General features: G+C 53.5%; 2 protein-coding genes across 5 annotated transcripts; one reads left to right on the top strand and one right to left on the bottom strand.

Moving 5' to 3' along the window:
• The first annotated feature begins 5,418 nt into the window (after nt 1-5,418).
• LOC119100958 (maspardin) lies at nt 5,419-11,285 on the top strand. Of its 4 annotated transcripts, none has more exons than XM_037224186.1 (7): nt 5,419-5,434; nt 6,650-6,844; nt 7,206-7,340; nt 7,868-8,094; nt 9,049-9,160; nt 9,821-10,069; nt 10,341-11,285. In XM_037224186.1, the coding sequence occupies exons 2-7, from the start codon at nt 6,752-6,754 to the stop codon at nt 10,422-10,424; spliced, it is 900 nt and encodes a 299-aa protein (XP_037080081.1). In that variant the 5' UTR covers nt 5,419-5,434; nt 6,650-6,751; the 3' UTR covers nt 10,425-11,285. The 4 variants fall into 4 exon arrangements, with proteins under 4 accessions (XP_037080081.1, XP_037080079.1, XP_037080077.1 ...); XM_037224184.1 differs by having other exon boundaries at nt 5,427-5,464; XM_037224182.1 differs by having other exon boundaries at nt 5,430-5,516.
• Nucleotides 11,286-11,958: 673 nt separating this feature from the next.
• Nucleotides 11,959-25,336, bottom strand: LOC119101333 (chitotriosidase-1). The gene is made up of 12 exons (XM_037224643.1): nt 25,253-25,336; nt 24,676-24,750; nt 19,858-20,058; nt 18,877-18,977; nt 18,336-18,467; nt 17,883-18,010; nt 16,414-16,546; nt 15,516-15,698; nt 15,176-15,298; nt 14,634-14,804; nt 13,564-13,734; nt 11,959-12,296 (listed from the first exon to the last, which is right to left on the bottom strand). Exons 2-12 carry the CDS (start codon nt 24,737-24,739, stop codon nt 12,195-12,197), a joined length of 1,509 nt encoding a protein of 502 aa, XP_037080538.1. The 5' UTR covers nt 24,740-24,750; nt 25,253-25,336; the 3' UTR covers nt 11,959-12,194.
• Between the last annotated feature and the right edge of the window lie 5 nt (nt 25,337-25,341).

Genomic DNA, 25,341 nt, shown 5'->3' with positions numbered 1-25,341 from the left:
CCGGGAAGGAAATAAGTTGTCTCAGTAATGTTGAATAGAGCGGGCTGAAATAAGTTCAAAAACTAACCAGAACATCACACGCTTGCTTTAGAACATTCACTCATTTGCAGAATCGATCAGTGAAACAAATAACGTAAAAAGGTTTGGTGCACGCGCCTGCAATCTCGGGAGCGAGGGTAGCGATGGACTCAGATGCAGCTCCGTAAATCCGGACGGCGTTTACCACTGCAAGTGACGCCAGGTGGCGGGCGTCGTGTTTATCTGTCCTCTGGACAGATAAACAGTTACAGCAGGAAGAAAAATAGAGATTCTTCCCTGACTGTTCCAGTTTCACTACCAGAGTTAAGCGCCACTTCGCGGTGTTTTAAGGGCCAATCCGTTCTGATCGTTAATCGAAAAATTGCACAGGTAGGATATACGCCCACAGTACCTTTTAAATGCGCGATTCAATATCCCAAAGCGTTCAAAGGTACTTCTTTTAGAAGCGTCATCATTTTCGTCCACCTGTTGGCCACGGCTCAATGTAAGCGCCTGAGGCGACGCTGCGTGGTTATGGAGACTGTAACTCCTGGTGTCGAGGTTTTTGTTGCAAAGATTTGCGAACGCGCTTCTTCAAAACTACGTTATATGGTTCATATCATCGATCGACTCTGACTGAATGTTGAACGTTTCCATACAAACATGACTTGACCAAGCTGATACACATTGTTGACCTATTTTAATCTACAATTTATCTTCGCGAAATCGGTAGAACCCAGATAAGAAATCTGACAACGCTTCTGAATTTCATCGGCTTAGAAAGGGGGTCCACTGGGCTATTTCAATAATGAACAGCACCGGTGATTATTCCATGCAGTCGTTTAACGCCTGATTTCTGCAGTTTACCAACTTTAAAATACAAACAGAACTGATCGCGCGGTAGCTTCTGGTTCCCGTTTTCTCAGCCAGCATTTCCAACTGGAATCCATGATGGTCCGAGATAAACAGTCATATGGGGCCCATCAGGGTTGCTCACTTAGGTCCCATGTGGGCATGTCATGGGCAACCAACTGGGCTTCACATGGGCAGCCCACCTGGGGCCTGCCTGGGCTCCCCAGTTGGGACCCACGTAGGCATAGCCAACTGGGTCCCACATGGGTGGCCCAGCTGAGGTCTACGTGGAGACTAACTATGGCCCACATGGGCCAGTTGGAATCCACGTGGACATGTTCAGCTGGGACTCACATGTGTATGTCCAGCTGGGACACATATAACCAGCCCAGACGATGATGATGACGAGTTGGAGTTTTAGGGCGCATCGCCGGCAAATGGTCATCTTGCGCTCATAACTATCTCATTACGAGGCACGGTCGCAATTCAAACATGTTTTTTTAAAACACAAACACCGTTGACGTAAGTGACTGAGAATCGGCTGCCGTAGAGAAAACATTACAGTAAAGCCTACCTCAGAAAAAAAAGCTGAAGAAGCTTTCCAGTTCCGACAGCCTGAGAGTCGTTACCCAAAATGTCGGGCAGTGTAAGATACGAGGCGTTCCGGCCAAAGAACGGCACTTGCGTTCCACCTAGGTCACGACAGGCGAGCAACACGCGGTGCACAGTTAGTGGACCACAGCATCGGGACACGGGAGGGGGGGGGGGGGGCACATCAGCAAGTGGCAGGTGGCGATGTGTGGCATAAGTATGTCATATACGTAGGTGCCAAAGAGCCACTTCCTCTCTCCTGTCTTTACCGAAACACGACTGTCACAGTCCGATCCGAGACCTAATGACCTTTAGCTTGCTGCTGATCGATTCCCAGTGGTTGTGCTATCGCTCCTGCATAAATCACGAAAAGGCTGGGTACATGCCGTTTGCAGGTAACGCTGTAACGGGTACGCACCTTCTTTCCGTAGCACGCTTGGCGCTGCATCGGCGAGATCCATTTCCAGAGATCCCCACACGATAAAGATCCAGCACAAGACACCCACCCACACACACAGCACACCTTTGTTCCAGCTCGATCCAGTAAGGTAAGGCACGAGAGAATATCTTGAACAAGAGGGTGGGCCAAGCGCGGACCACAGAGGGATAGAAGGCTGCTCAATGGGTCGAAAGGTATCAGACGTAAATCATTGCTATCTGATGTGTTCCTGCCCGGCTGGCCTGCCGGGACGTGCGGGCAGCCGCCGGGCCGCCGCCTGGCGCTGTGCGCTGTGCTTCCGCTTCCTGAGGCGCTGGTCGACTGACCGCGCCAAGGGTGCCAGGGCCCGGTGAAGCTCTCCTATTGGCTAGCGAACGGTGAGTGAGGTTATGTTGCGTGTGTGCCTAGATGTAACGGCACAGTCGCCCTCATCAACTCTCTTTTAATGCTCCTCTACTCCACTGCTGTCCCTGGAGGGTACGACAGTGTCCACTTTTTAAAAACTGAGGGCTTTGATCATAGCAGTGAGCTCGGATGTGCAGACGGATGAATGGGTAGGCAACGTGAATGAGCGTGTTACGGCCCAGACAAAAGCGCAGCCTACACTTGCATCCATTTTGGGGCCATCTGTGTAAATTATCACACATCCGTCAGAGTAAGCTATATGTTCCAAGGCTATACTTTTGAATTCAGTCGCGATGTCCCTACACTTCCGCATGTTTATTAGTGATATATCAACTCTCGATGAAGTGAGCTCCCAAAGAGGGGTCTGCATAAGGCTAGACCTAACAACACGCCTAAAGACCAAACCACTCTCGTCTAGAAGATCTCAAATGCGTACGCAGAACGGTGAAGTTTTTCGTGAACGACGCTGTTAAACAAGCTTTAACATGCCACGCAAAAAACTGCTTGCTAGTTGGGATGGCCAGGGAGCTGCGACAGCCTGCACACATAGCGCAGACCCAGGATTTGCCGGTGCATTGCTAGTGGGGCTCATGCGCCTTCATTAGATGACTTTATGTCGGTGGAAAGCTTCTGCAGCGGAAAGGAGTGTAGCATTCTGAATCGTGTTCAGTGGCGTTTGATCGAGTCAGAGGTGCCATCGTAGATTCAGACATGGAGAACAGGTGACGAGGCGCCCCTGCACGCGCCACGGCCGCTGCCACAGCGACGCGTTCATCGCTGAGCACGGCCCGTGCCCGTGCGAGAACGCTCGCTAGGTCCAGCGCGACGATCCATCGTACGCCGGGATGAGCCGGACGTCAAACGGCCCGCCTCCATCCTGCGTGACGGCCCTGCTCCCGCTGGCGCTGGCGCTCCCGCTGGCTGACGCTGGTGTCGTCGCGCCACCAGCCGTGATGGACGTCGTCACACCGCCTGCAGCCGCTGCCGGGGTCTCAGGCATTCTGGCCGAAATAGCTTCTATTCGGTGGTCACATCTTGGTTGGACCGCCCCACACACACCGGCGAACTGCCGCACTTGACGCCGACAGAGAGAGACCCACTCCACGCGCCCGAGCAGCACCTCTTATACTCTTTCCAAGGCTCATACCCGCAACACGATCTGCCTGCGACTGGCCGGCGCCACCGTGACGCACCGCCTCGAGCCGTGATTGTTCTCCTCACCCTGACATGAGTTATTGCCCCATTCGCCTTACATGCTGACAAACTGATCCGGGACATGGTCCACCGCTACACTTAATGCAGTGCCTTGGGCACACAGTTTTCCTGTGGATATCTGTTTGAAAAATGAGAGTTCACACCAACCTCAAAAATCGGTCAGTTCAGAAGTTTTATAAGAAAATGCCTACGACGTCTCAAACACCACAGTCGACTAACTTCGTCAAAGTATCATGCTTCCACCTCGTGTCATATACTTTCGCTATGTCAATGAAGCCCCGTGTGACGGTTTCGCGTGAACTCAGCCCGCACACGATGCCCAGTTATAATGTGGTCGGCCGTGGTTCTGCTTTTTTACGAAAACCACACTGCTCGTTAGAAAAAAACTTTGACTCTCCAAAATCCAGGGAGGACGCTCATTAACCATCCTCTTCATGACCTCGCACAGGCATGGTGTGGGGGTAGCTGGTCGATAGTCGAAAGGGTCAGCTCCACTTTTTCCAGGTTAAAGTACTGGCACAACTGTCGCCTCCCGCCATAATGGAGGAAAGCTGCCTCACTCCTACAAACGATTAGATACTGACAGTAGTGCTCGCAGGGACAGCTGGGAACGCGGCGCATCATATCATTGTGTATTAGGCCATGACTCTCGGCAACAGTACGCAGCGAACGAATGGTTGATTTAAGTCCTGCTATGGTGAAACGTTGGTTGTATGCCAGCATTTCATGTGTGTAAAATTGACAGAGAAGCTCCACGTATGTTCCTGCGCCGCAGGAACTGTGAATCATCAGCACCGTTTCGGCTACGATCTGACAGTGCCTGATCAAAGCGTTTGTGACCTACCACGGGTACGTGTGTGGGGAGGCCTTTTCGGTCCCCGACGCACCGACGCCGGCGCATCGCTCACCCAGACGGCACGTTCGGCCAGTCACCGCCAGCTGACACTCGGGCTCGCTGGCAAGCCATCAGCCTAGCTAGCTTAGCCTGTGGCCACGAGCCTAGCTAGCTAGCCACAGGGGCGGGACTTATCAACATCATAATTGCGGGAGAACAGCCTGGAGGTTGACATGGCCCACGCCAACATCTGACTATTCCCGCAATTCAGCCATTTGAATTGGCTTTCCCTACGTCAAGGATTAATATTTTCATCACGTAATGCGACCATTGCGGAAAAGATGTCTTACCATTTCAGGCCCACGTGGTATTGTGGCTTTGTAACAAGTGTGCAACTGGGTATAGTTCAGATGAAACATCGTAGTAAGATCATTCGATATGATCGCCGGAAAAGTCTCGTTTACTGATTATGGACGGTTGTCCGAGCGTATCCAGACCGTTTTATGTTGGATGGCTTTGACAATGACATGTTGTATCACCGAAATAACAGAGTGGTCAGCACATGTCTCCGTCTGTCACACGTACCACGTTTGTACGGTTTTGGTCGGTCTTGCTACCGCCAGCCACCGAGGCAGCTTGTACAACGGCATCTTCAATCCCCAATGCGATAGAATGGTCGACACATGTCTCTATGTGTCCCTTGCGTGCGCACGTATCATGCTTGTGCCGTTTTGGCCGTTCTGGCGTCCCATGTGCAGGAAGGTCCTTTACTGGACTTGGAGCAACCCAGCCTAAGTGGCGCCGCCTCATTGGTGAGAATGGACCCGAAAGCGATGAGACGGTCGCTACAGCTCTGCCATTTTCACACACGTGCACACGTGCTACGTTTGTGAAAGTTTGGTTGGTCCAATCTTCTGGGAGATCCGTTGTTAGACTTGGTAGTTATCTACCAGCCAGCCGCCAGCCGCTTCCACGCCTGCTCGGGTGCACCCTGCCGCCGCATTGCCGGGCGAACGGTCGGCGGCCGCCCGCCGCCTGGCGGTGGACGGCGCTAAAGACTTCCCTTGGTCAGGGCAATGGTGCACACAGGGCGGTGGAGCGCCGTTATGGTACCCGACCTTCCAGGCCTGCGGGGGCGGTATCGATCCGTGATGGTGTTAGGTGAACTGGACTATAGCATGCAATGCGTGCACAGGGATATTCTACATGTTGCCCTCAAAGGTGTCTGTGACGCGTAAATCATTAAGATGCAAGGAGCTCACTTTTCTGCAGCTTCAGAGGGGACAGCATTGAGTTGTGTTTCTGCTGTTTTGTATTATTTTCAATTTATTTTCACATAAAATTGGCTGTGATAACAGTGCTGAACTGTAATGACAACAAGGCACTAAGCATAAAGGGATGTAATTGCATGTAGGCCTATCTTTTTGAGAGGATGAATTTTTTTTCTAAAACTTTGCCCAAAATTATTTTTGCATCATAATTTGCTCAAACATTGCCTCTGTATGTGTTGAAATTAGTAATGGCTATGTGTGAAACTTTTCACAGTCTGGTTTGTCATGTACATGCACTCATGTTCTCTTGCAATGTTGCAGCTTTGCTGACATGTTTGGTGCACAGTTTTTAAAATTTCTATTCAATTTCCATCCCATGGCATTTTCCAGTCTGGTCCATGTTCAGTATGGATAATTCCTCTTAACTATTTAAACCTGGAAAAAATTGAATGTTGCGTGGTTCTACTAGCATGCAAAATTATGTTTTAAAAACTACAATTGGTTAGAAAGAGCCTCTGGTGACTGCCTGAATGGATAGCCTCCTCAGATGAATGTGACAAAGGATAGAACTAACATCACTATGAACCAGAGTGATCGTACCTTACATTACAGTTGAAATTCAAATTTCTGGCATTGCTGTGGTCTTCATGCAAGAATGTCTCTTGAATCACTCTGTGATAAATAAAGTGAGCATGGTGCACAGTTCTCAATCTGTTCATCAAGAATCACAGATTATTTGTCCAGTGTAGTCTGTGGGCTATGAAGCCTGAATTATCATCAAAGCTCATGGAAAATTTGTTATAACTGGCGTGGCTTAAAGGCTATTTTGGTGTGTAATTTCAGCCATAGTCGCAATTTTGTTATTCATTTTTTACCCTGCTTTATTTTGAGATGACAGCTGTGTAGGGGTGTTAAAACTTTGTCAAGATATCTATATCAGTAATATATGATGTTTATCTGTGGTATTCAGGTATAATTTACATAAAGTATTCAAGTTGTTAACAGTTTGTCTTTTCCTTTCAGGATGTGTGTGGTCTAGGTGGCAGTAAAAGCCAGCTCCTAGAACATAGTAATTGACTTGATTGGTGTGTCATATGGTGGATTCACGTTTCTCTGAAAATAACCATGCAAAGCAATATATCCAAAAGTGAAGAGTACCTGGCCTTCAGAAGCTCAGTGCCACTTAAAAGTGTTGTTGTGGATTATGATGATAGCAAGGTATGCTGCAGTGTCAGTTGCACAACTATGATTGTTTTGACTCCACTATGTATGCGACTGTCATTGCATTGGATATTTTTTTGCAGGCAGTACCGGGAAATGTTTTGCAATTAACATTTGATTAAGCAATCCATTGTGTCATTTTGTGAAGTTCAGTATTATTAGTCTTTACTTTCATTAGGCCAATCAAAAATGATAAACCACTCAGTCAGTTACTGCAGACATCTTACTTTCTGTGTCTGTGTGATGTGTTTTGCCATTAGATATGAAGGCTGTATGATGTGGGACCATGTTCTGACACCTGCCCCATCATCTTCCTGCCATCATCTGACTATATGAGTGTGTGGCATCTGCCCATCAGGTGTGGAGGCTGTATGACGTGGGTCCGCGCTCTGACGCCTGCCCCATCGTCTTCCTGCCACCGCTGAGTGGCACAGCTGACGTCTACTTCCGCCAGCTGCTGAGCCTATCCAGCCGCGGCTTCCGCGTGCTCTCCGTGAGTCGCCGCCGCCGCTGCCCACCGGCCGTCTTCTCCAGCCGGCCGCTGGAGAAGACGGCCGGTGCACGGAGAACCGTGCCGCCGCACGGAGAACAAAGAGAGGTCCAATTAGCTGATCCCGACTGCTGTCATTCAGGTTCAATCATGTGCTTTTGCTAGCCACATGGACTGGGTGTACTCTGTACCGTCATGTTTGTCTGGGTATCATTCTCATGTTTCTCACTGAAGTCAAGGCAAGTGTGATTTGTATCATTGCTTGTATTCAAAGTCTGTCACCTATCCTGTCTGGTAGCATTGGTATCCAGTTTTTGCCTTGTCAAGTAGCACCTCTGTGTTGAAAAGTTTGTTTTGTCCGGCCTGACCCACTGCATCCTAAATGCCTCATCGGAAGGGTTGGCGAACGCGTCATGCCGGCCTACTCATGTTAATGGAATTGACTGTGCGCTGTGTTTAACCGTGCCGCCGACTTCTCGTTGGACCGGAATTGACCACGTGCTGACTAATGAATCCCTCCCTCTCACCAGGTGTCGTACCCGGTGTATTGGACAGTGCACGAGTTCTGTGAGGGTTTCCGGCGACTTCTGGACGAGCTCGGCCTGGACCGGGTGCACCTGTTCGGCTCATTTCTGGGCGCGTTCTTGGCACAGAAGTTCGCCGAAGCGACGCGCCGCTGTCCCCGAGTTGCTTCGCTGCTGCTCTGCCAGGCGTTCGTCGACACGCGCATCTACAAGAAGACGGCCGTCTCGCCTTTGTGAGTGCCCTCGTCACGGGAGTTGAGCACGGGGGCTCGGAGATAGCTCGCGCTGTAGGGGCCTGGTCTTGTGGTTGGAGCGCGGGGTCGTTCGGGTCGTGATTGTGAGCGAGCATGGCTTTGGGTCTGAGTTCGCGTTCTGGTGTGGTCGGTCTGAGTCCTGGGTCCACTCTTTCCCCATCACATGAAGCAGAGTCATTGACAATCATGTTTGATTCCTGCCCGATCTTGTGGTTCCTGCTTTGACTCGGAATGCTTTGATAAGCTGAGTGCGTACATGACCTGTGACATTAAAAAGATTAATAATCTGTTCAAAAGAGTAATAATCTATGTGAAAGATTGATAATCTGTTTATCCCGAACCGCCAGTAAGAGGGCCGCACACAGGCGGTTTGATATCAGAGTATCTGGCTTAGTGATAAAGGTCAGCAATAATAAAACTGCCGAATGTTAGCCTTGATGCAATCCAACCTGACGTAGCTTCGACAACCTCGTACTTGGTATCGCAGCAAGCCATCTTTAAAAGAATAAACAGTTGTATAACTGTCAAACTGTCAGTATGATAAGTTAACAGTATAATAAACAGTTGACGCTCTCTGGTCTCGAGACACGTATGCCGAGAGAACGCCGTCGTCGTTGCGGGCGAGTACACGCTGCGTAACATATCACATGACACTGAGACAGAATGGACCAGTGCCATAAAGCTTCCAATGGTCATGAGGCTCGATTTCACTATGCGCGTGCTCAGCGGAAGCGTTCTCCAGGTGAGGCAAGTCCTGAAGACCGTCCGCCATCGGGCACCGTAGCGCGCGTCTCTCCACCGTCAAAGCCTCCCTCCTGGAGTGTTCTGAGGACGGCTGGCGCGTGGGCAGCCTGCGCTTGTGAGCGGCGGCAGTCTGTGTGTGGGAGCAGTTGTCGAGACGTGGGTGCTCTGACGGCGGATGGTGTCCCACAGCTACTGGCTGGTGCCCGGCCTGGTGCTGAAGAACATGGTGCTGCAGGGGTTTCCCAGCCACGAATGTCTGCGTCCCGACATCGCCGACTCCTTCGACTTCATGGTGGATCAGGCAAGGAGATGGGCGCTAGGGCCTGGCGCTGATCGAGCAGCACGTGTCCGCGTGCCACTGTAGCTGCGTGTGGTGCGTCGCCAGCATTTGCTACCGAATGTGATGGCACGAATTATGTGGCACCACGTGGATCGCTGCCCCCCCCCCCTGCCTCTGACGTCTGCTGTCCTTTCGCCGCCCCTGACTCCTTGTCCCTGCCGTCCTCCCGCTGTCCCACGCTCCTTGTCTCTGCCGTCCTCCCGTTGTCCCTGACTCCTTGTCCCTGCCGTCCTCCCGTTGTCCATGACTCCTTGTCTCTGCCGTCCTCCCGCAGCCCCTAACTCCTTGTCCCCGTCGTCTTCCTGTTGTCCCTGACTTTTTATCCCCGCCGTCCTCCCGCTGTCCCTGACTTATTTTCCTTCTGCTGCCCCTGACGTTGTGTCCCCCTGCCGTCCCCAACGCTGGCTGCCGCCCCGCCGCCGTTCTCGACGCTGTGTCTGCCGTCCTCGACGCTGTGTCTGCCGCCCTCGACGTTATGTCCCTGCGCTGCCCCTGACGCTGTACCCCTGTGTGCTGGCCCTGACGCTGTACCTCTGTGCTGGCCCTGACGCTGTACCCCTGTGCTGCCCCTGACGCTGTACCGCTGTGCTGGCCCTGACCCGGCGGTCCTCTGCCGCGCAGCTGTCGCAGCTCAGCCAGGCTGAGCTGGCGTCGCGGCTGACCCTGAGCAGCGCCGGCTGCCGGGTGCAGGCCGAGCGTCTGCGCCACCTGCCCGTCACCCTGCTGCAGGCGCTCGACGCCACGGCGCTGACGGAGCAGGCACGCGCCGAGGCGGAGCAGTGCTACCCGCACGCGCGCTTGGCGCACCTCAAGACAGGCGGCAACTTCCCCTTCCTGACCCGGCCGGACGAGACCGGCGTGTTCATACAAGTGAGAGGCAACGTGAAACTGTCGAGGTTTGCGGAAAATTGGCTTTTTTATTTATGCAAATTGTGCTGGCTTGGAGCGTGCATTTGTTAGTGTAATGTAATGTACAGAAAGGTGGCATCGTGATTTGTCTTGCACATGCTTCAAAGGGCATGTTCGCCTGTTCTCTCGCCCCAGTCCGTGCCTTCCCGACCTGTAAGGCTTGTGTCGTCCGGGCTGACCCAAATGAGACGCGACGTGACCTGACCTGTGACGTCACCGATCGACTTGGCAGGTGCACATGCGACCGCTGCTGGGCCCGGGCCCGCCGCGGGAGCAGCAGGAGGAGACGGCGGAGGACGGCCGCCAGCCGACGTGACCTCTCTCCCTCTCCCTCTGGCCAAGCCGCGAGACGTCGGCCGGTTTGGCGAGGTGAGGTCGTGCGCGGCGGGCGTGCGGTGACTGAGGGGTGCTGCGACCGGGCTGGCCTGGCCGACCGGCGCCGAGCGGCCCCCGGAGCACGTGGGCAGCCGCCGCGGTGCGGACGCGGGCGGGCGCCGCTGCGGCCGCGCGGCCGGCGCACAGGGTGTCGGCCGAGGACGGTACGGCGTCGGCTGGGCGAGCGAGCGGACGTATCCGAGCACTGACACGCGCCGCGCGTTAGAGGTGGTGATAATCTGGAGGGCGACGGCGGCGGCGGGGTTAGCAGCGCTGGTCGATCGGCAAGGACGCAGGCACTGAACATTGCCTCGCCATAGAAGGAATCGTGTTCGTTTGCAGCGTTCGGTGGCTCCAAATTGCCTGTGTTCGTAACGTGGTACGAGGGTGCCTCTGTGGCGTCATGCTAAGAGCTTTCCATGAGGTTCCCGCCTTTGAATACCCCAGGCGAATCTGGGCACGCGCTGTTGAGTTTTACTTGCCAGTATTATTCGTAGAAAGCCGATGTCCCCAGTCCGCGTGGACGGAACTTCCAAGCCGGATGCCCGAGTATGTTTCAGGGGGCTGATGTTTCGTGTATGTTACTCGGCGTGCATCGGTTTTGTTTTGTATACTGTTTATTATAATCTTACGTGTTAACCTGGGATGGTGTTCTCACCAAGTAATGGTGATGACATGGGTCACACTGTGCTTTCCGTACTGGGTTGTACTTACGAACGCGGTTAGGTCAAGCGCCAAATGCAGGTGATGCCTGATTTGTTTTGTACTCTAGTGATAATAAATATATCCTATGCAACACAAATGTGAGCACTGTGTCGATAGATGGAATTTTCCCCAAAATATTTGCGAGAGCACTCAGAATAGTGGGATTTGGCATTAATTTGATGTACACAACATTCACAGGCTCTTGCTACAGCCAGCACGGAATCAACGTGATACGAGCGCCCAACCTTGAATTTGTGTACGCTTCACCTATTTCCCGTAATTTTGCGGTATTTACGTATTGTAGATATATTGATATGCTTTGGGCAGAGTCAGGCGACAGTGACCCCACTTGGGTTTTACCGCAGCGCTTTTGTTTTTGTGGTTTCTTTGGTTCCATTTGGATTTAGAGCCCCCTCAGCCAGCAGTGACTTTCAGGCTCCGGGATAAAGGGGAGTGGATAACGGTAACACAAACTGCATGCACCTGGAGGTCCATTCGGAGAGACACAGGCCGTTTAAAGAACCCTTTGCGGGGTATCAGCTCGGCACTTGGACGGCGCCCACCATGGGAGCACTTTAGCCGACTCATGGCTGGTGCATGGAGCTCGCCACGGACAAGCGGGGCGTCGCGAGGGTGCAGGATAAAGTGAGAATGGGGAAAGCAGGGTGGGTGGCCGCAACGTCACCCGGACGTGTGTTTGAGCCTCGCGGGCCACCGAAGCCGGCACTCGTCGCAGACCAAGCACTGATGCGAGAGAGCAACGCCACACGTGTCGTCCTTCGATTTATGGGCGGGGACGTTCAGACATGTTCACGGGAGACCCACTGATGGACAGCAGTCGCGACAGCGTGCCGTTCAGCTCCGCGGCTCCCTTTTTAGTTGTGAGCCAGGCATTGGCCGCGACGGACGACAGTCGCTCTCCAAAACGTGACGTCATCACCGGTCGGCGTGTTGCGGCCAGATCAACGATCGACGCGCGGCAGGTAACGCCGGCGTCGGTCAAGATCTACGCAGATGGCGCTGGTGTGGTCTTGCACTCGTCGGAGTCGTCCGGCCACACGCACACGAGCTTGACTCGGTCAAACACCGAACCGTCGCCGCACGAGAACTGAAACAAGGCGACCATGTGTGGATCAATATTGCGTGATGACGGTCGGCGACGGAGTTTTACTACCGTTCAGTGCTCTGAATTTCCGCATATCAACCTAACCCCGCAGGTTTTTGGTCATTTTCAGCACCTGAAGGTCAAATAAGAGCAGTGCCCATATATCAACGCCAGTGTTTTTTCTTATATGAGGGATCTAGGTGAAAGCTCGTTGCGTGAGGAGATCTAAGGGCACTGCGGACACCAATCTGGAGATTTTCCTTGTGCGACCTTATTTGACCTGAAGGTCCAGACGTATTGACCTCAAAATTTAACACAATGGATTTCACATGGATTGATACGGATACGGCGGATTTGGTGTTCCTACCTGTATTTTCATATCAGTGCAAGGTCAGATTGACTCCCCACTCCCCAACTTCCACCCCCACCCGAGGGCACCGTATTCAACCTGCCACCCGGACACACGTCAACACAAACATCTATAGAAATATGCATTCTGGTGAGATAAGAGCGAAGTGAGAGTCAAAGCGTGTGAACGTGGAGAAGAGGTAAGCTATTAAGCGAGCTCATTTTCCGATCGTCTCTCGTGAATATTTCTCCTAATCGCGGCCATGCACTTTACCTGCTGGTAGTCTCAGTTCTCTTTGACCGTCCACCCCACCTGCTGGTAGTCCCAGCTCTGTCTCCGACCGTCAGCCCCACCCGCTTGTAGTCCCAGCTTTGCCTTCGGCCATCCGCCCCACCTGCTGGTAATCTCTACTGTCTCTCCGACAACCCGTCCCACCTGTCGATAGTCCTAGCTGCGTCTCCGACAGTCCGCCACACTTGCTGGCTGTCTGCTCCGTCTCTCCGACGGTCCGCCCTACCTGTCGGTAATCTCCGCTGTCCCTCCGACAGACCGCCCTACCTCTCGTAGACTCCGCTGTCTCTCCGACAGTCCGCCCCACCTTCTGGTAATCTCCGTTGTCTCTGACAATCCACCCTATCTCCCGTAAACTCCGCTGTCTCTCCGACAGTCCTCCCCTTCTGCTGGTAATCTCCGCTGTCTTTCCGACAATCCGCCCCATCTCCCGTAAACTCCGCTCTCTCTCCGACAGTCCTCCCCTTCTGCTGGTAATCTCCGCTGTCTTTCCGACAATCCGCTCTATCTCCCGTAGACCCCGCTGTCTCTCCGACAGTCCTCCGTACCTGCTGGTAGTTTCCGCTGTCCCTCCGATAGCCGGCCACACTTACCGGCAGTCTCCACTGTCTCTCCGAAACTCCGCCTCACCTGCTGGTAGTCCCAGCTGTCGCCGTTCTGGACGCACTCGTAGAAGTAGGGAGAGCACATCTTGTCCGGGTCGGGGTTGAGGCCGGGCTTCACGCAGACGTGGCTGGGCTCCGGCGTCGGGCCCGGCGGCGGGGTCGGCTTCGTCGGCCGCGTGTGGTGCGTCGGCGCAGTCTGCGGCGCACGACCGGACGCTCATGGTGCAGCCTCGCCGGACCGGCGCACGCGCCACGGCCGGCGGCTGGTGACCCGGCTGTGGTACCCCCACCCAGCGCGAAGCCTTCCGACGCCGATGGCGCGGGCTCCCACGACCCCAGCTCTGACGCGGCGTCAGCCTCCGCACACCACTGCCCGGTGGTGCGTGTAAGCGAGCACGCGATCATCCGCCGGGGGTTCAACCATCGCTTCACTTCGATTCGACGTCGATTATTTGAGCAGTTACGGCTGCAGTGGCAAACGGGGAACCTTCCCACTACGGAATGGGAAACTGAGGTATAGCCGGCGAGGCTTCTCAAACGTACACCACTTCATAGGTGAGACGGTACTAGTACCACTAAGTAGCGATGATGTACCCTCCCCTCTTCCCCCTCCCCCCTCACCTCACCTGGTGGTGTTTAGAGCGTGATATTTAACTCTGTTATCCAGTGGCATGATGAATTCCCTCTGGACCTGCTCAAACGCATCACGTTCACGGGGTCGAGCGTACTGGTCGGCAGAGGGCCGTCTCTCCGCTGTGAACCCCCTCTCGTCTCCACCACACTGTACGTACGGGGTTAGGTGTGGTGGTCGGTAGGGGACTGTCTCCCCGCTGTGACCCCCTCTCGTCTCCACCACACTGTACGTACGGGGTTAGGTGTGGTGGTCGGTAGGGGACTGTCTCCCCGCTGTGACCCCCTCTCGTCTCCACCACACTGTACGTACAGGGTTAGGTGTGGTGGTCGGTAGGGGACTGTCTCCCCGCTGTGACCCCCTCTCGTCTCCACCACACTGTACGTACGGGGTCGGGTGTGGTGGTCGGCAGGGGGCTGTCTCCCCGCTGTGACCCCCTCTCGTCTCCACCACACTGTACGTACGGGGTCGGGTGTGGTGGTCGGCAGGGGGCTGGGCGACGGCACGGCGCCGTTCAGCTCGCTCCAGACCAGGTTCAGCAGCGGGTACTTGGGTCCGCATACGCCACGGAAGTCGTCCGAGTCGATCGCCCAGATCATGGCTCCACCCAATCCCAGGCTCTTGAGGAACTCCATCTGAGGCACGCCACACACACACACATGCACACACGGTCAGGGTACCGCGACGTTCATAGGTCACGCGCTGTACTCCTGTAGCGTGCATGCCACTGCGGCCAGGAGCCGCGTTTGGTGGGGGTTCACGTGCCGGCGTGATTGCGTTTTAGGATGAAACAAGACATCTGGTGGAGGGCACCCCACTTGCGCTTATGAGTCGAGACCTGGTCATACCGGACCGCAGTGTCTGATGTTGACGCGTCGAAGGTCGTGTCTCTCGGCGTCGTAAAGAGGCGGCAACGGAACGCCGCAGGATTTTGTCCACTTTCCAGCCCGGCATGTGAATCGGTGCCGCAGTTTCTGTCCGACGGGAGAGGCCACGACCGACTCACCTTGAGCTTGACCGCCTGAAGGTCATCCCAGCCCACCCACGTGTTGCCTTTGTAGCCGTAGATCACCTTCTGCTCGCTGTCTCTCACGTACGTCCAGGTCGGCTTCAAGATCTTCTCGCAAAGCTGAAAACGCACGTGTGTAGTTCTCAGTACAGATTATGTGAGCAGCGCAGCAACGTCATGTCCGTCCTCGAAATTACCAATCACTGGACAGTTTATTTCGAAGGGACCTAATACTCTTTCCCCGACTTCTCCAGTGCTCCTCCCGTCCGGCAGAACCGGCGGACGTATGTCCACGCCGCCCGGCGCGCCCCCGTGTCCGTGCGGGAGCGGACCTCACCTCGTTGTAGCCACAGAAGCCGGGCTCGCCCGAGTAAGGACAGCCGGCCATCGGCCCATTGGACGGGTCGTACGGCGTGTGGTGCTCGCTGTTGGCCAGCACGAAGCCGCGCCCGTAGAACGGCATGCCCAGCATCAGCTTCGAGGGCTCGATGACCCTCAGGTAGTAGTTCATCGAGTAGTTCTGGGAACGTTTGGGGGGGGGGGGGGTCGAGTTAGGCGTGGCAAAGGCAGCTTCGTGGCGTCTGATGTTTAACCAAATCGACAGCAGCGCCATGCTGACAGGCGAGAATTTCTTACTATTACAAGGCCTCGTCCGGGTACACGGCCCATCTAACCGTTCGCCCGGCAGGTGTTACTGTGCGACAGTCCGGGCGCACGGCCCATCTGACCATCCGCCCCACAAACGGTACTGTGCGGCAGTCCGGGCCCATCTAACCGTCCGCCCGGCAGGCGTTACTGAGCGGCAGTCCGGGTGCACGGCCCATCTAACCATCCGCCCCACAAACGGTTCTGTGCGGCTGTCCGGGTACACGGCCCATCTAACCGTCCGCCCGGCAGGCGTTACTGAGCGGCAGTCCGCGTACACGGCCCATCTAACCATCCGCCCCACAAACGGTACTGTGCGGCAGTCCGGGTACACGGCCCATCTGACCATCCGCCCCACAAACGGTACTGTGCGGCAGTCCGGGTACATCTAACCGTTCGCCCGGCAGGTGTTACTGTGCGGCAGTCCGGCGTACACGGCCCATCTAACCATCCGCCCGGCAGGCGTTACTGAGCGGCAGTCCGCGTACACGGCCCATCTAACCGTCCGCCCGGCAGGTGGTATTGTGCGACAGTCCGGGTGCACGGCCCATCTGACCGTCCGCCCTGCAGGCGGTAGTGCGGTAGCGTACCACGCTGAAGTACTCGAAGTTGTTGCCGTGCTCCACGTCCAGGTGCGACAGGTAGAGCGGCGAGTTATGGCCGATGAACGGGTCCCAGTCGCCGTGGTAGTCGTACGTCATGACGTTCACGATGTCCAGGTACCTGCCGGCCGACCACAGGCGGTCGGTGGCGTCCAGGTCAGCCTCCATTGGCTCCGGCCATGACCGCACTGCCAGCTGGAGCTCTTTCCGCTCCTCAAGCTAACTACTTCACGTGCAGAAACAGGGGACGCAGTGTCGCAAAATGGGTTGCGGGAAGGACTGAACAGAAAAATATGACAAAATCTACCACGAAAATGCAAACAAACTAGTTTTCCACGCATTTGGCAACTCTCTCCCCAAGTTGGGCGGGTGGATTTTGCACATAAGTTAGCCCCCCCCCCCCCCCGCCCGCAAGTTGGAGGAGCCTCCCTCTCCCTCCAACGAATAGGAAACTACACCACTGGTAGAAACATAGGACGATGACCACAAAGCGAGGAATGCAAATATGAGTGACACAACAAGCCCCTGAGGGCGATCAACGGGCACATCTCTGGAAGTGGGCCTTTTCATGTGTACTGTGTTCAGAAGCGCACGTAACGCATAAATACCCCGCTGACAGCAGAGACTTCAAATACCCGGCTGACAGCCGATGCTGCAGGCCGTCGGCGCTCACGACGAGCTGTGGCTGCCTCGCATGCCCCGGCCCTCGACGTGCGGCGCTTGTCTTGTACGCGTGCTCCTTACGTGCACGTCATATGCACGGCAGATGGCTCATGTGTCGTCATCATGCTGGCATGGATCAGCGAGGTCAGCGGCCTGTCGGGGAACTGCGCCCCGCATCGAAAATACTTTGTCTTTATGGGGAGACAGACGGTATCCTTCGCCGCGCTCTGGAGCTGCTTTCGGTGTTCGGCTGTTCTGCTGAGCTGCTTTCGGCTGTTCTTTTTGGCTGCTTTCGGCTACTTTGCCAAGCTGCCCTCGACTGCTTTGCTGAGCTGTTCTCGGCCGCTTTGCTGAGTTGCCCTCGGCTGCTTTGCGGAGCTGCTCTCGGCTGCTTTGCTGAGCTGCTTTTAGCTTGCTGCTCTGGCTTGCTGCTCCCATCGGCGGCCCATTTCGCGGCTGACTTCCTAAGCTTACTCTGATCACTTCATAACAAGTGGCGGTTGACTAACCACCTATTCGAGGCTTTCATGTGTAAAACAACTATCAGCCCGCAAGCTTTTCAACAGGCTTTAAGTCATATAGGGATGAGTCAAGAGACGTTACGCTGCCTAAGGAGACGCTACGCTCCTTCCCCCGCCACACTTCCGTTGCGTTCCTTCCCAACCACGTGTAACTTGTGTCATCGCCCACGGATGATTGACTCAGCGAGTGAGGAACACGTGCACGGGGCGTCGAGGGCGGCGGCGGACACCTCAGCTCGTAACAGTCGACCGCGGCCCGCCGGCCACACGTACTTGTTCAGGTCAGCGAGATGGTAGGCCGGGTCGATGGTCTGCTTGCCAGCCGAGACGGCCGCGCTCAGCAGCAGACCCAGCGGGTTCAGCCGCTCGTGCAGCTCCTTCAGCAGCAGGCTGTAATTGTCCTGCGCGCAGGCGCAAGCAGGCGCCGGTTAACGGAGGGCTCAGGGAGGGCGCGTAGCTGAACGCGTCATGGACGTCGATGGACGTGCGACATATGCGTATCTGCGCTCCGAGCGCTACGTGACGGTTAGTTCACTTCGAACTTAGAAGACGCGTTCAGCAAGCGTTATAGAGAGCTCAGCATGTGTGCCTTGATGGGCATCGTTGACTGTACTATTTATTGCCTGTTTCTACGGACCCGTTGTGTGGCAGTGCTCAACAGATGCACTCGTGCCTCAGCCCGGGAGGAGAACAGTATCGGCATGAGGCTGTGATGGAGTGTCTAACCACGTCATCCGGCGCGCCTCCCCGCAGCGTCGGGTACTCCCAGTCCAGGTCGAGCCCGTCGAAGTTGAACTTGTGGAGGAACTTCACCACACTGTTGATGAACTTCTTGCGATTGGCTGCTGTGGAGGCCATCTGAAGACCACACGAAGAGGAGCGGTGGGAGGTGCGCATGCCACCAGCCCTCGCAGGGGTACCGCTCAAGATCGGACGAGCCGCGCCGTTCAAGCGTACACTTTGGTCTTCGACGCAACGGCTCGAGTCGTCTCGGGAGGGAGAATGTTTAGAAATACACTTAGTAGCGAAGTGTGCTGGCTCCAAACGCCGACGCTGCGTTGTCCGTCTGATGCTGGCTGTCACTTCTCGTTATTACCACCCATGTATTTTGAGCGTTGGAAATGCTGGTTTCCAGCACGCACTTTTATCACCCATGTATTTCGCTCTCTCGACAAGTGCGTGCGAGGTGCGCCTGTGAAGAACTGAAAGGGGGTGGAACACTTGTCGAGCGCCCTCACGAGGCGGCGCTGCTGGGGTGTCGGCTCACCTGTGAGTACTTTTTGGACCCCTCGTTCCAGCCGCCGATTGATAGCATGGTTTTGATCTCAGGGTTCTTCTGCTTCATCCGGGTGAAGCGAAGGTAAGCGCCTGGCGGGGCAGCACGACACGTTATGATGCTGAGTGTAGGAGTCTGTCCCGCAACTTGGCAGGACGCCAGCTGAAAATTCTTACTCGCTTGATTTCTTTCAGAGTGTGCACGGTAATCTAACCCGTCAGTGGAGGTTTTTATCTTATTCATGTCAGAACGCCTCCATGGAAAACCTCTTCAGGGGACCTGATGGGCTGCTGCCAGAAGACGTGCTTTTTTGTTGTTTTTTTTAGTTTTTAAAGCGAAAAAGCTGTTTTGCGTGCATACTGAACTCGCCGTCAGAGCTGCAGCGTCCGGTTTAACGCATGACTACCCCGCACTGTTCTGGCCGCTCAGTGCTGGGTGGCCCCGAACCTGGCTTTACTCTCATTGGCAATTGGTCAGCCAACGCTTCCACGTCAGTTAGACCAAATGTTTCCACCCTGGGGCTCGAACCCAGCGCCGCTGAATAACCAGTCCAGCGCATTCGCCCGGGTACGTAGGCAGCAAAGCAAACTCATCTCACCAAGCAGACATCACTCAGCGCCAGTCAGCAGCGAGATCCCAAACAAAATGTGCTGTGGATGAAGGGCCAATTGAAAATATGATGACAATGTTTGTCAACAATGCATCTTTACACCACCCCGATAACTGTTCAGTAGCTTGTGTGATACAAAGCATAACTCCGCGAAGAGTGCAAGGTGAAGCATGCGATACCCAATACAACGTCAAACAGTCCGTATGAATATAAAATCGTGGGACGAAAGGGCTGCTCACGTCTGTTTGCGGAATCACGGCATGGGTCCACGAACCCCCGTGCAAAATGGCAAAGGAGCGATAACCGCCGACGCACCTTAGCGTCGTTTGAAAGGCAAGCCACCGCCGCAGCTGAGCACCAACCTCTGCCGTAGTCAGCGTACAGGTCGTTCCAAGGATCCAGCGAGACGATGGTGTGGTCGTTCTTGAGCCCGGCGAACGTGTAGACGTAGTGGGTGCAGATGTAGGGATCGATGTCCTCCACGTCGTACTTGCCCTTGCCCGTCCGGTACACCGCCCAGCTCTCGAAGTAGCACACCACTTTGTACGGAGTAGCATCTCGTGCTGGCAGAGACCGGACACAGCCTCAGGGTGTGACCAATCATGGCGAAGGGCCACCCAAACGGGCTCAACAATGTCTTTCCGCCGAAAACTGAGAGGTGACGTTTGCGTAGGTCTGCTCTGATGTATGCAAGGGGTGCAAACAAAAGGCATTGCACACACATGTTACCTGCACCCTCTCCAGTTAATTAGTTTAGCCGTTACGGTTTAGCCGTAATATGTTCCAGTTCAGCCGTAATATGGTCCTTAATATGTTCCAGTTTAACCGTAATATGTTCCAGTTCAGCCGTAATATGTTCCAGGTTCATACGTAACGTGTTCCGGTTCAGCCGTAGCATGCGCCGCGCCCATTCCCAACGAGTGGACATGCACCGGACGCCAGATCTCAGCCATTTACGATACAGGCCCGGAACAAAACGCGGGCGACTGCCTGCTGGTAAAGGCCTTTACGTATGCGTATTATACTCGAAATGCTATGCACACGTTATATATATATATATATGTATATATATATATATATATATAGATAGATTAATGACTTTATACATATATGTATATGTATATGTGTGTGTATGTGTGCTTAAGTATGTGTATATATATATATATATATATATATATATATATATATATATATATATATATATGCGTGCACATATGCATATGTACATGATAAGCTCCATCCAGTATCAATTGTTTTTGCTAGGAATTGAGCTCTGACCCCCCCAGCCTTCCACGTTTAAGATACGCATTGTTACCAGCCCGGTTATCTAGTCCCAGCCCATGCGTACGTTCAGGATAGTTCGGCCCGGTTCTTGCGCTGGAGATACACCGCCCGATCTTGCTACAGGTCCGTCACTGCGTGCGAGTGGGGCCTACCAATGCTAACACCAGCTCCCCTTTCTCTGCAGATCCGTCATAGCGGTTGAGTTCCAAAGGGTTGGTGAAGGAGCATGCAAAGGCAGCAGAAAACTAGTGGCCTATTTTTCCGGTAGCAGTTGTAGCGCAGGAATTCTTTCGAGCCGGCGCTATGGTTCACGTAACCTCTGTGTGAACTACTGGGCTTTCTGGGCTGGCGCAAACATGGATACCCAAAAGAAATGGGTAACGGGTTGAGTTAGGTGAAAATCAGTGGAAAATTACCGTTGTAGGAACGGTTTGGGTAAAACTGCTACGTCGTCTGAAGGGAATGTCGGACGAAATACCACAAGTAGGTTTTGGTGTACATTTTCCTGTAACTTGTACATCGTTGAGAAGCAAAGTTCTGGAGAAGTTCCAACGGATAGGCGACGAGTGGGTGCAACTTATCAGGAATGGGCAGCGATCGATATGGGGTACAGTCACACGTCTAGCTCGTGTATCTGGTGAAGGTAATCCTCCCGTGAAGGCCTCTAGTGTGAGCCTCTGCCGCTGCAGCGTCGTCGCCGGAGAGACGCCAGCTGGCCGTCTCTGCCAGATAGACGGCCGGCGTCAGCTGGCCCGGTCGCAGCCGGCAGACGACGGTAGGGTGAAGAGGCGGGCCTCTCCCACGCCCTCCGCCTGCCGCAGGGTGGCGCGCCAGTCGGCGGCTGGCTCGGTCCCCACCGACGGCGCGTGCGCTCTACCCTCCCCCCGGGATTCACGGCTTCGGTTCTGTTCGTGTGCGGTTGATTGTCATTGAATGCGAACCGTAAGGACGGTACATGTGAACTGCGCGTGATTTGAATGGACGTTCGTTGAAACCACAAAACTGGGCGTTTCGCTGTGAGCTGATTGGTTTTTAGAGCGTTTTAAGCATTTTAGTCTTTGAAAATGGCTTCTCGGCTTCATGAAATGTAGATTGCGTTATTCTCTAGTTCAATTGGGAGCTGGTGGCCCAGGTTTGAACATTTCCCCTAGATGCTGCTGTCTGAACGTGTATCGGTTATGTGGTTTCAGGATAACGAGCAAGTTTGGACTCTGAAATCGAGTATTTGTTGTCATTTTTTCACTGCGGCTTCGGCTCTCACTTTCCAAGATGTGCGTCACGCGCCCATACTGCACGGCTGTGCTGCAGTGTATTTCCAAGATGTGCGTCACACGGCCTGTCTTCTCGCGCACCCTTTCAAAGCTAAAATTTACCACACAGGTATTGTAGTCTAAGAGCGCACAGGTGGTAAACAAAGATATCGAATAATTCTGGAGACGATAAAGCGGTTTTTAAGTTGTGCCCCCAATACAATTTTGTCACGTAATGCACGCAATTTGATGCGGTGTGATGGCGTCACCCTAAGAACGCAGACTATGCACATGATCAATCCATGGGCATGGGACAGTCGATTCATTGCCTGATACAATTATAAACATAAGCAGAGTTTGTTCTGTTCTGTAACTTTTCCTCTTTCAAACCTCTCCACACCATGTTACTGTTAATATCATGTAATTCCAACTTTCGCCGCACGGGGCCTCAGGTGTCGCGCTCAAGGCTTTTTCGAAATAAAGTCCGTTTTTAGCACGTTGCTGAAATTTCGGTAAGCTGAGTAAGCGTCTTTTTACAAGTTCTGTAAAATTGTTATGTTCCTGACCTCAGCCGGCCATGATTTATAACTCATTTCAGAGGTCATGTTGATGATATTTTGCTCAATGGGGACAAAAGATGCTTTATTTCTTGCAGAAACCCCTCTTTTAAGTGGATTTCTGCAATCGGTTTTTAGTTGTGTCGCTCTCAGATGAATTGCTCCATCATTCTGAACTGCATTACTATTGTTCTCACTGCTTGTATAGGTTATGCCATTCAAGGTCAAACTAGGTAAAAAATGTTACCTTTTTGAACAGATTTTGTATTTTTAAGGTACCACGATTTGTATGTTAACGGCACATATTTTACAACTTTGAATGAGGTTTCCAACGCTATCTTCCTCGGTGATGTCGCCTGTTTAGTTCTTGATGTAGGTGACGGGCCAGTGGAACTCATTGTCTTCACCCCTCCAACATAGCATGACAGATCGCAGGCAACACCTGGTGATGTCCGCTACCGCTCATCTGGTAATAGTTCTCAAGAGGTACCTAATGCTGTTGTCATGCGGGTCTTGAGATGGCAGGGTCTATAAAGCGCGGATGGGATTCACATGATCTGATTTATCTTTTAAAATATCACAGTCACCGTTGTCCAGCCATGCCGATCCGTTACAGTTTGACAGAGTGTCTCTTATACCGTTTTTCCTGGCTCTAGCTTGTTTATTTTCGGAGATTTCGTACTGTCCCCTGAGAGCCCGGCGTGGGAGAAGGTGAAAAATGTCCATTGGATGAGGATAAATAAAAAACAGTTCAGCCAACTGAACGTACCACAATTTAAGCATTTTTGTGATGGATGACAAGCTGTAGTGTTAATTAATGACCTGACCCAGTGGAGAGAGATAGGAACCCTAACGTTGTCCATGGCACATCACATTTGGTAGTACTTGATCAGTGTATTCTGTAATTTCATGCGCGATAGTAGCTGTAGACATGATGCTGAGCCTCAGCAAACATGGGATCGAACACTCCCGATAAATATTCAAAGCTGACTCCCCCCCCCCCCCGCCCACACACACACTTTCTCTGATCAACCCATTGTTATCTGATTTTTAAACTTTTTACTAAACACTGCTGGAGAATGCAGGCAGATAATCCAGTTGCCCGTCGCAAACAAAGGATGTTCTGCTGTGCCATGTATTACACTGCTTGTGTTGTCGCATGCACCAGATATCGGGCTTTTGTATTTGAACTCCCACTGAACGCGCAATACCGACTGTTCAGGAAAGTAATGCGGCTCAAAATGGTGCGTCATGCCATTATGACCTCAATATTATTTTACGAGGTGCTCGCATGAACAAGTAAACACTTCTCCGTGAGAATTATGAGGGCTTGCTTTACACTTTCATAGACCAACTGATGACTTTTTTTTAATGTTTTCATTCTTACCTGAGCTGGCCCAGGCTTGACCGTATACAAGATACCTCAACCTCAGATTCATATTAATGCAAAAATACTAAACATGCCAAAATAATGTCAAGTTTCGGATGGCAATGCTTCGTCGAGTAACTGGTGGGTGCCTGATCCTCTGTGTGAAGAACGTAATGGCAGCACGATGACTCACTGACACCCAACACTCGGTTGGGTGATGCCCATAATGAGTATGAAAATCCATGCTCGGCAGCGAGGTCCAGGAGTCCAGGCACGGACTCGTCGCTGGCGCGCCGCGATTGACGTTAGAGGGGCCACTGGACTCCGAGTCCTACCGAACCGCCTCAACGGACAGCAAGCCAGGTAGTCATCAATGAAGGATTGCCTTCCGAAATACGACACCATTATTTTTGCGTATTTAGTTTGACTGCATTAGCATAAATCTGAAGCGCAAGTGTTTGGTGCACGACGGGTTCGTGACAATAAGTCATCTTGTATTGCCATGAAAATGTGCCGACCAGTCTGCCACGAATACGTGGCAATGGAGGGTTGGATGTGAAATATGTGTAGCTTAGTTTTACTTCCGGGTCCCTCTCTTGCCATACCCCGCCGCACTTATTTAAAGACAAGTTTGAGGCGACACAGCGACAACCCTCCGTGTTCCGGTATTTCCATTTCCGCTCCCGAAGCGTTCCCGGCAGGCACAGCGGCGTCACTGACCTGGAGTTCCTGCGATGGTGGCGGTAATCGTCAGAAGCACGCCAAGTCCCAGAAGAGACGCCATGGCGTCCGCAGCTGAAGCAGCGCCACATCGGAAGGTCACGGGATTCAGCCACGTCAGGATCGGGGACCCGGTGCTGGGTCAGGGTACGAGGCCGCGGTCATGTTAAGTGGTATGTTATGTCAGGGGCTGCGGTCATATTAATAGATCAAAAAAGGTCACTGCGCTTGGTCTGATTAAGAATGCCTGGTTCCATGCAGTGGAGTGAACTGTTGGAGGTCCTGCCAAGGTCACAGTGTTATGCCTTTGATGGCCCACGGTTATGACCGGCTGTTGAACGTGTCGGGCTGTTAAGTTGGTAGCTCGTGAGAAACCATGCTTGTCAGCGAAGCCTGGGAGTCCAGCCACGGACTCGTCGCTGGCGCAGCACGGTCTGAGTTAGCGGGGCCACTGCCTTCCGAGTTCTACCGAACCGCCTCAACGGACAGCAAACCAGGTAGCCAGAGTAGAAGCCAAAGAAGCCAGCGCACAGGCGGGCCGCGACCGGCGTCCGCCAGTCGCCAGGGCGGGTCTCACCGCTGGACGCTGTCGACTGTCGCCTGTCGGCGGTGCCGGTGCGCCAGGCCACTCCGTCGCGTTGGCTGGGCGCTGCAGCGTTGACGCGG

This window comes from Pollicipes pollicipes, unplaced genomic scaffold (genome assembly GCF_011947565.3).
Source record: "Pollicipes pollicipes isolate AB1234 unplaced genomic scaffold, Ppol_2.1 Scaffold_4881;HRSCAF=5763_pilon_pilon_pilon, whole genome shotgun sequence".
Lineage (NCBI taxonomy): Eukaryota > Metazoa > Arthropoda > Thecostraca > Pollicipedomorpha > Pollicipedidae > Pollicipes > Pollicipes pollicipes.
The sequence above is the reverse complement of the archived record's forward strand: the minus strand, read 5'-3'. Positions and strand labels throughout refer to the sequence as shown.

Bases quoted from the DNA above. Each gene is read 5' to 3' on its own strand.
- LOC119100958 (XM_037224186.1), top strand. From the start codon at position 6,752: ATGCAAAGCAATATATCCAAAAGTGAAGAGTACCTGGCCTTCAGAAGC. The intron at 7,341-7,867 runs GTGAGTCGCCGC...CCCTCTCACCAG, and splicing joins GCGGCTTCCGCGTGCTCTCC to GTGTCGTACCCGGTGTATTG. The intron at 8,095-9,048 runs GTGAGTGCCCTC...GGTGTCCCACAG, and splicing joins AAGACGGCCGTCTCGCCTTT to CTACTGGCTGGTGCCCGGCC.
- LOC119101333 (XM_037224643.1), bottom strand. From the start codon at position 24,739: ATGGCGTCTCTTCTGGGACTTGGCGTGCTTCTGACGATTACCGCCACC. The intron at 20,059-24,675 runs GTCAGTGACGCC...GGTCTCTGCCAG, and splicing joins CACCATCGCAGGAACTCCAG to CACGAGATGCTACTCCGTAC. The intron at 18,978-19,857 runs GTTGGTGCTCAG...CTGCCCCGCCAG, and splicing joins GTACGCTGACTACGGCAGAG to GCGCTTACCTTCGCTTCACC.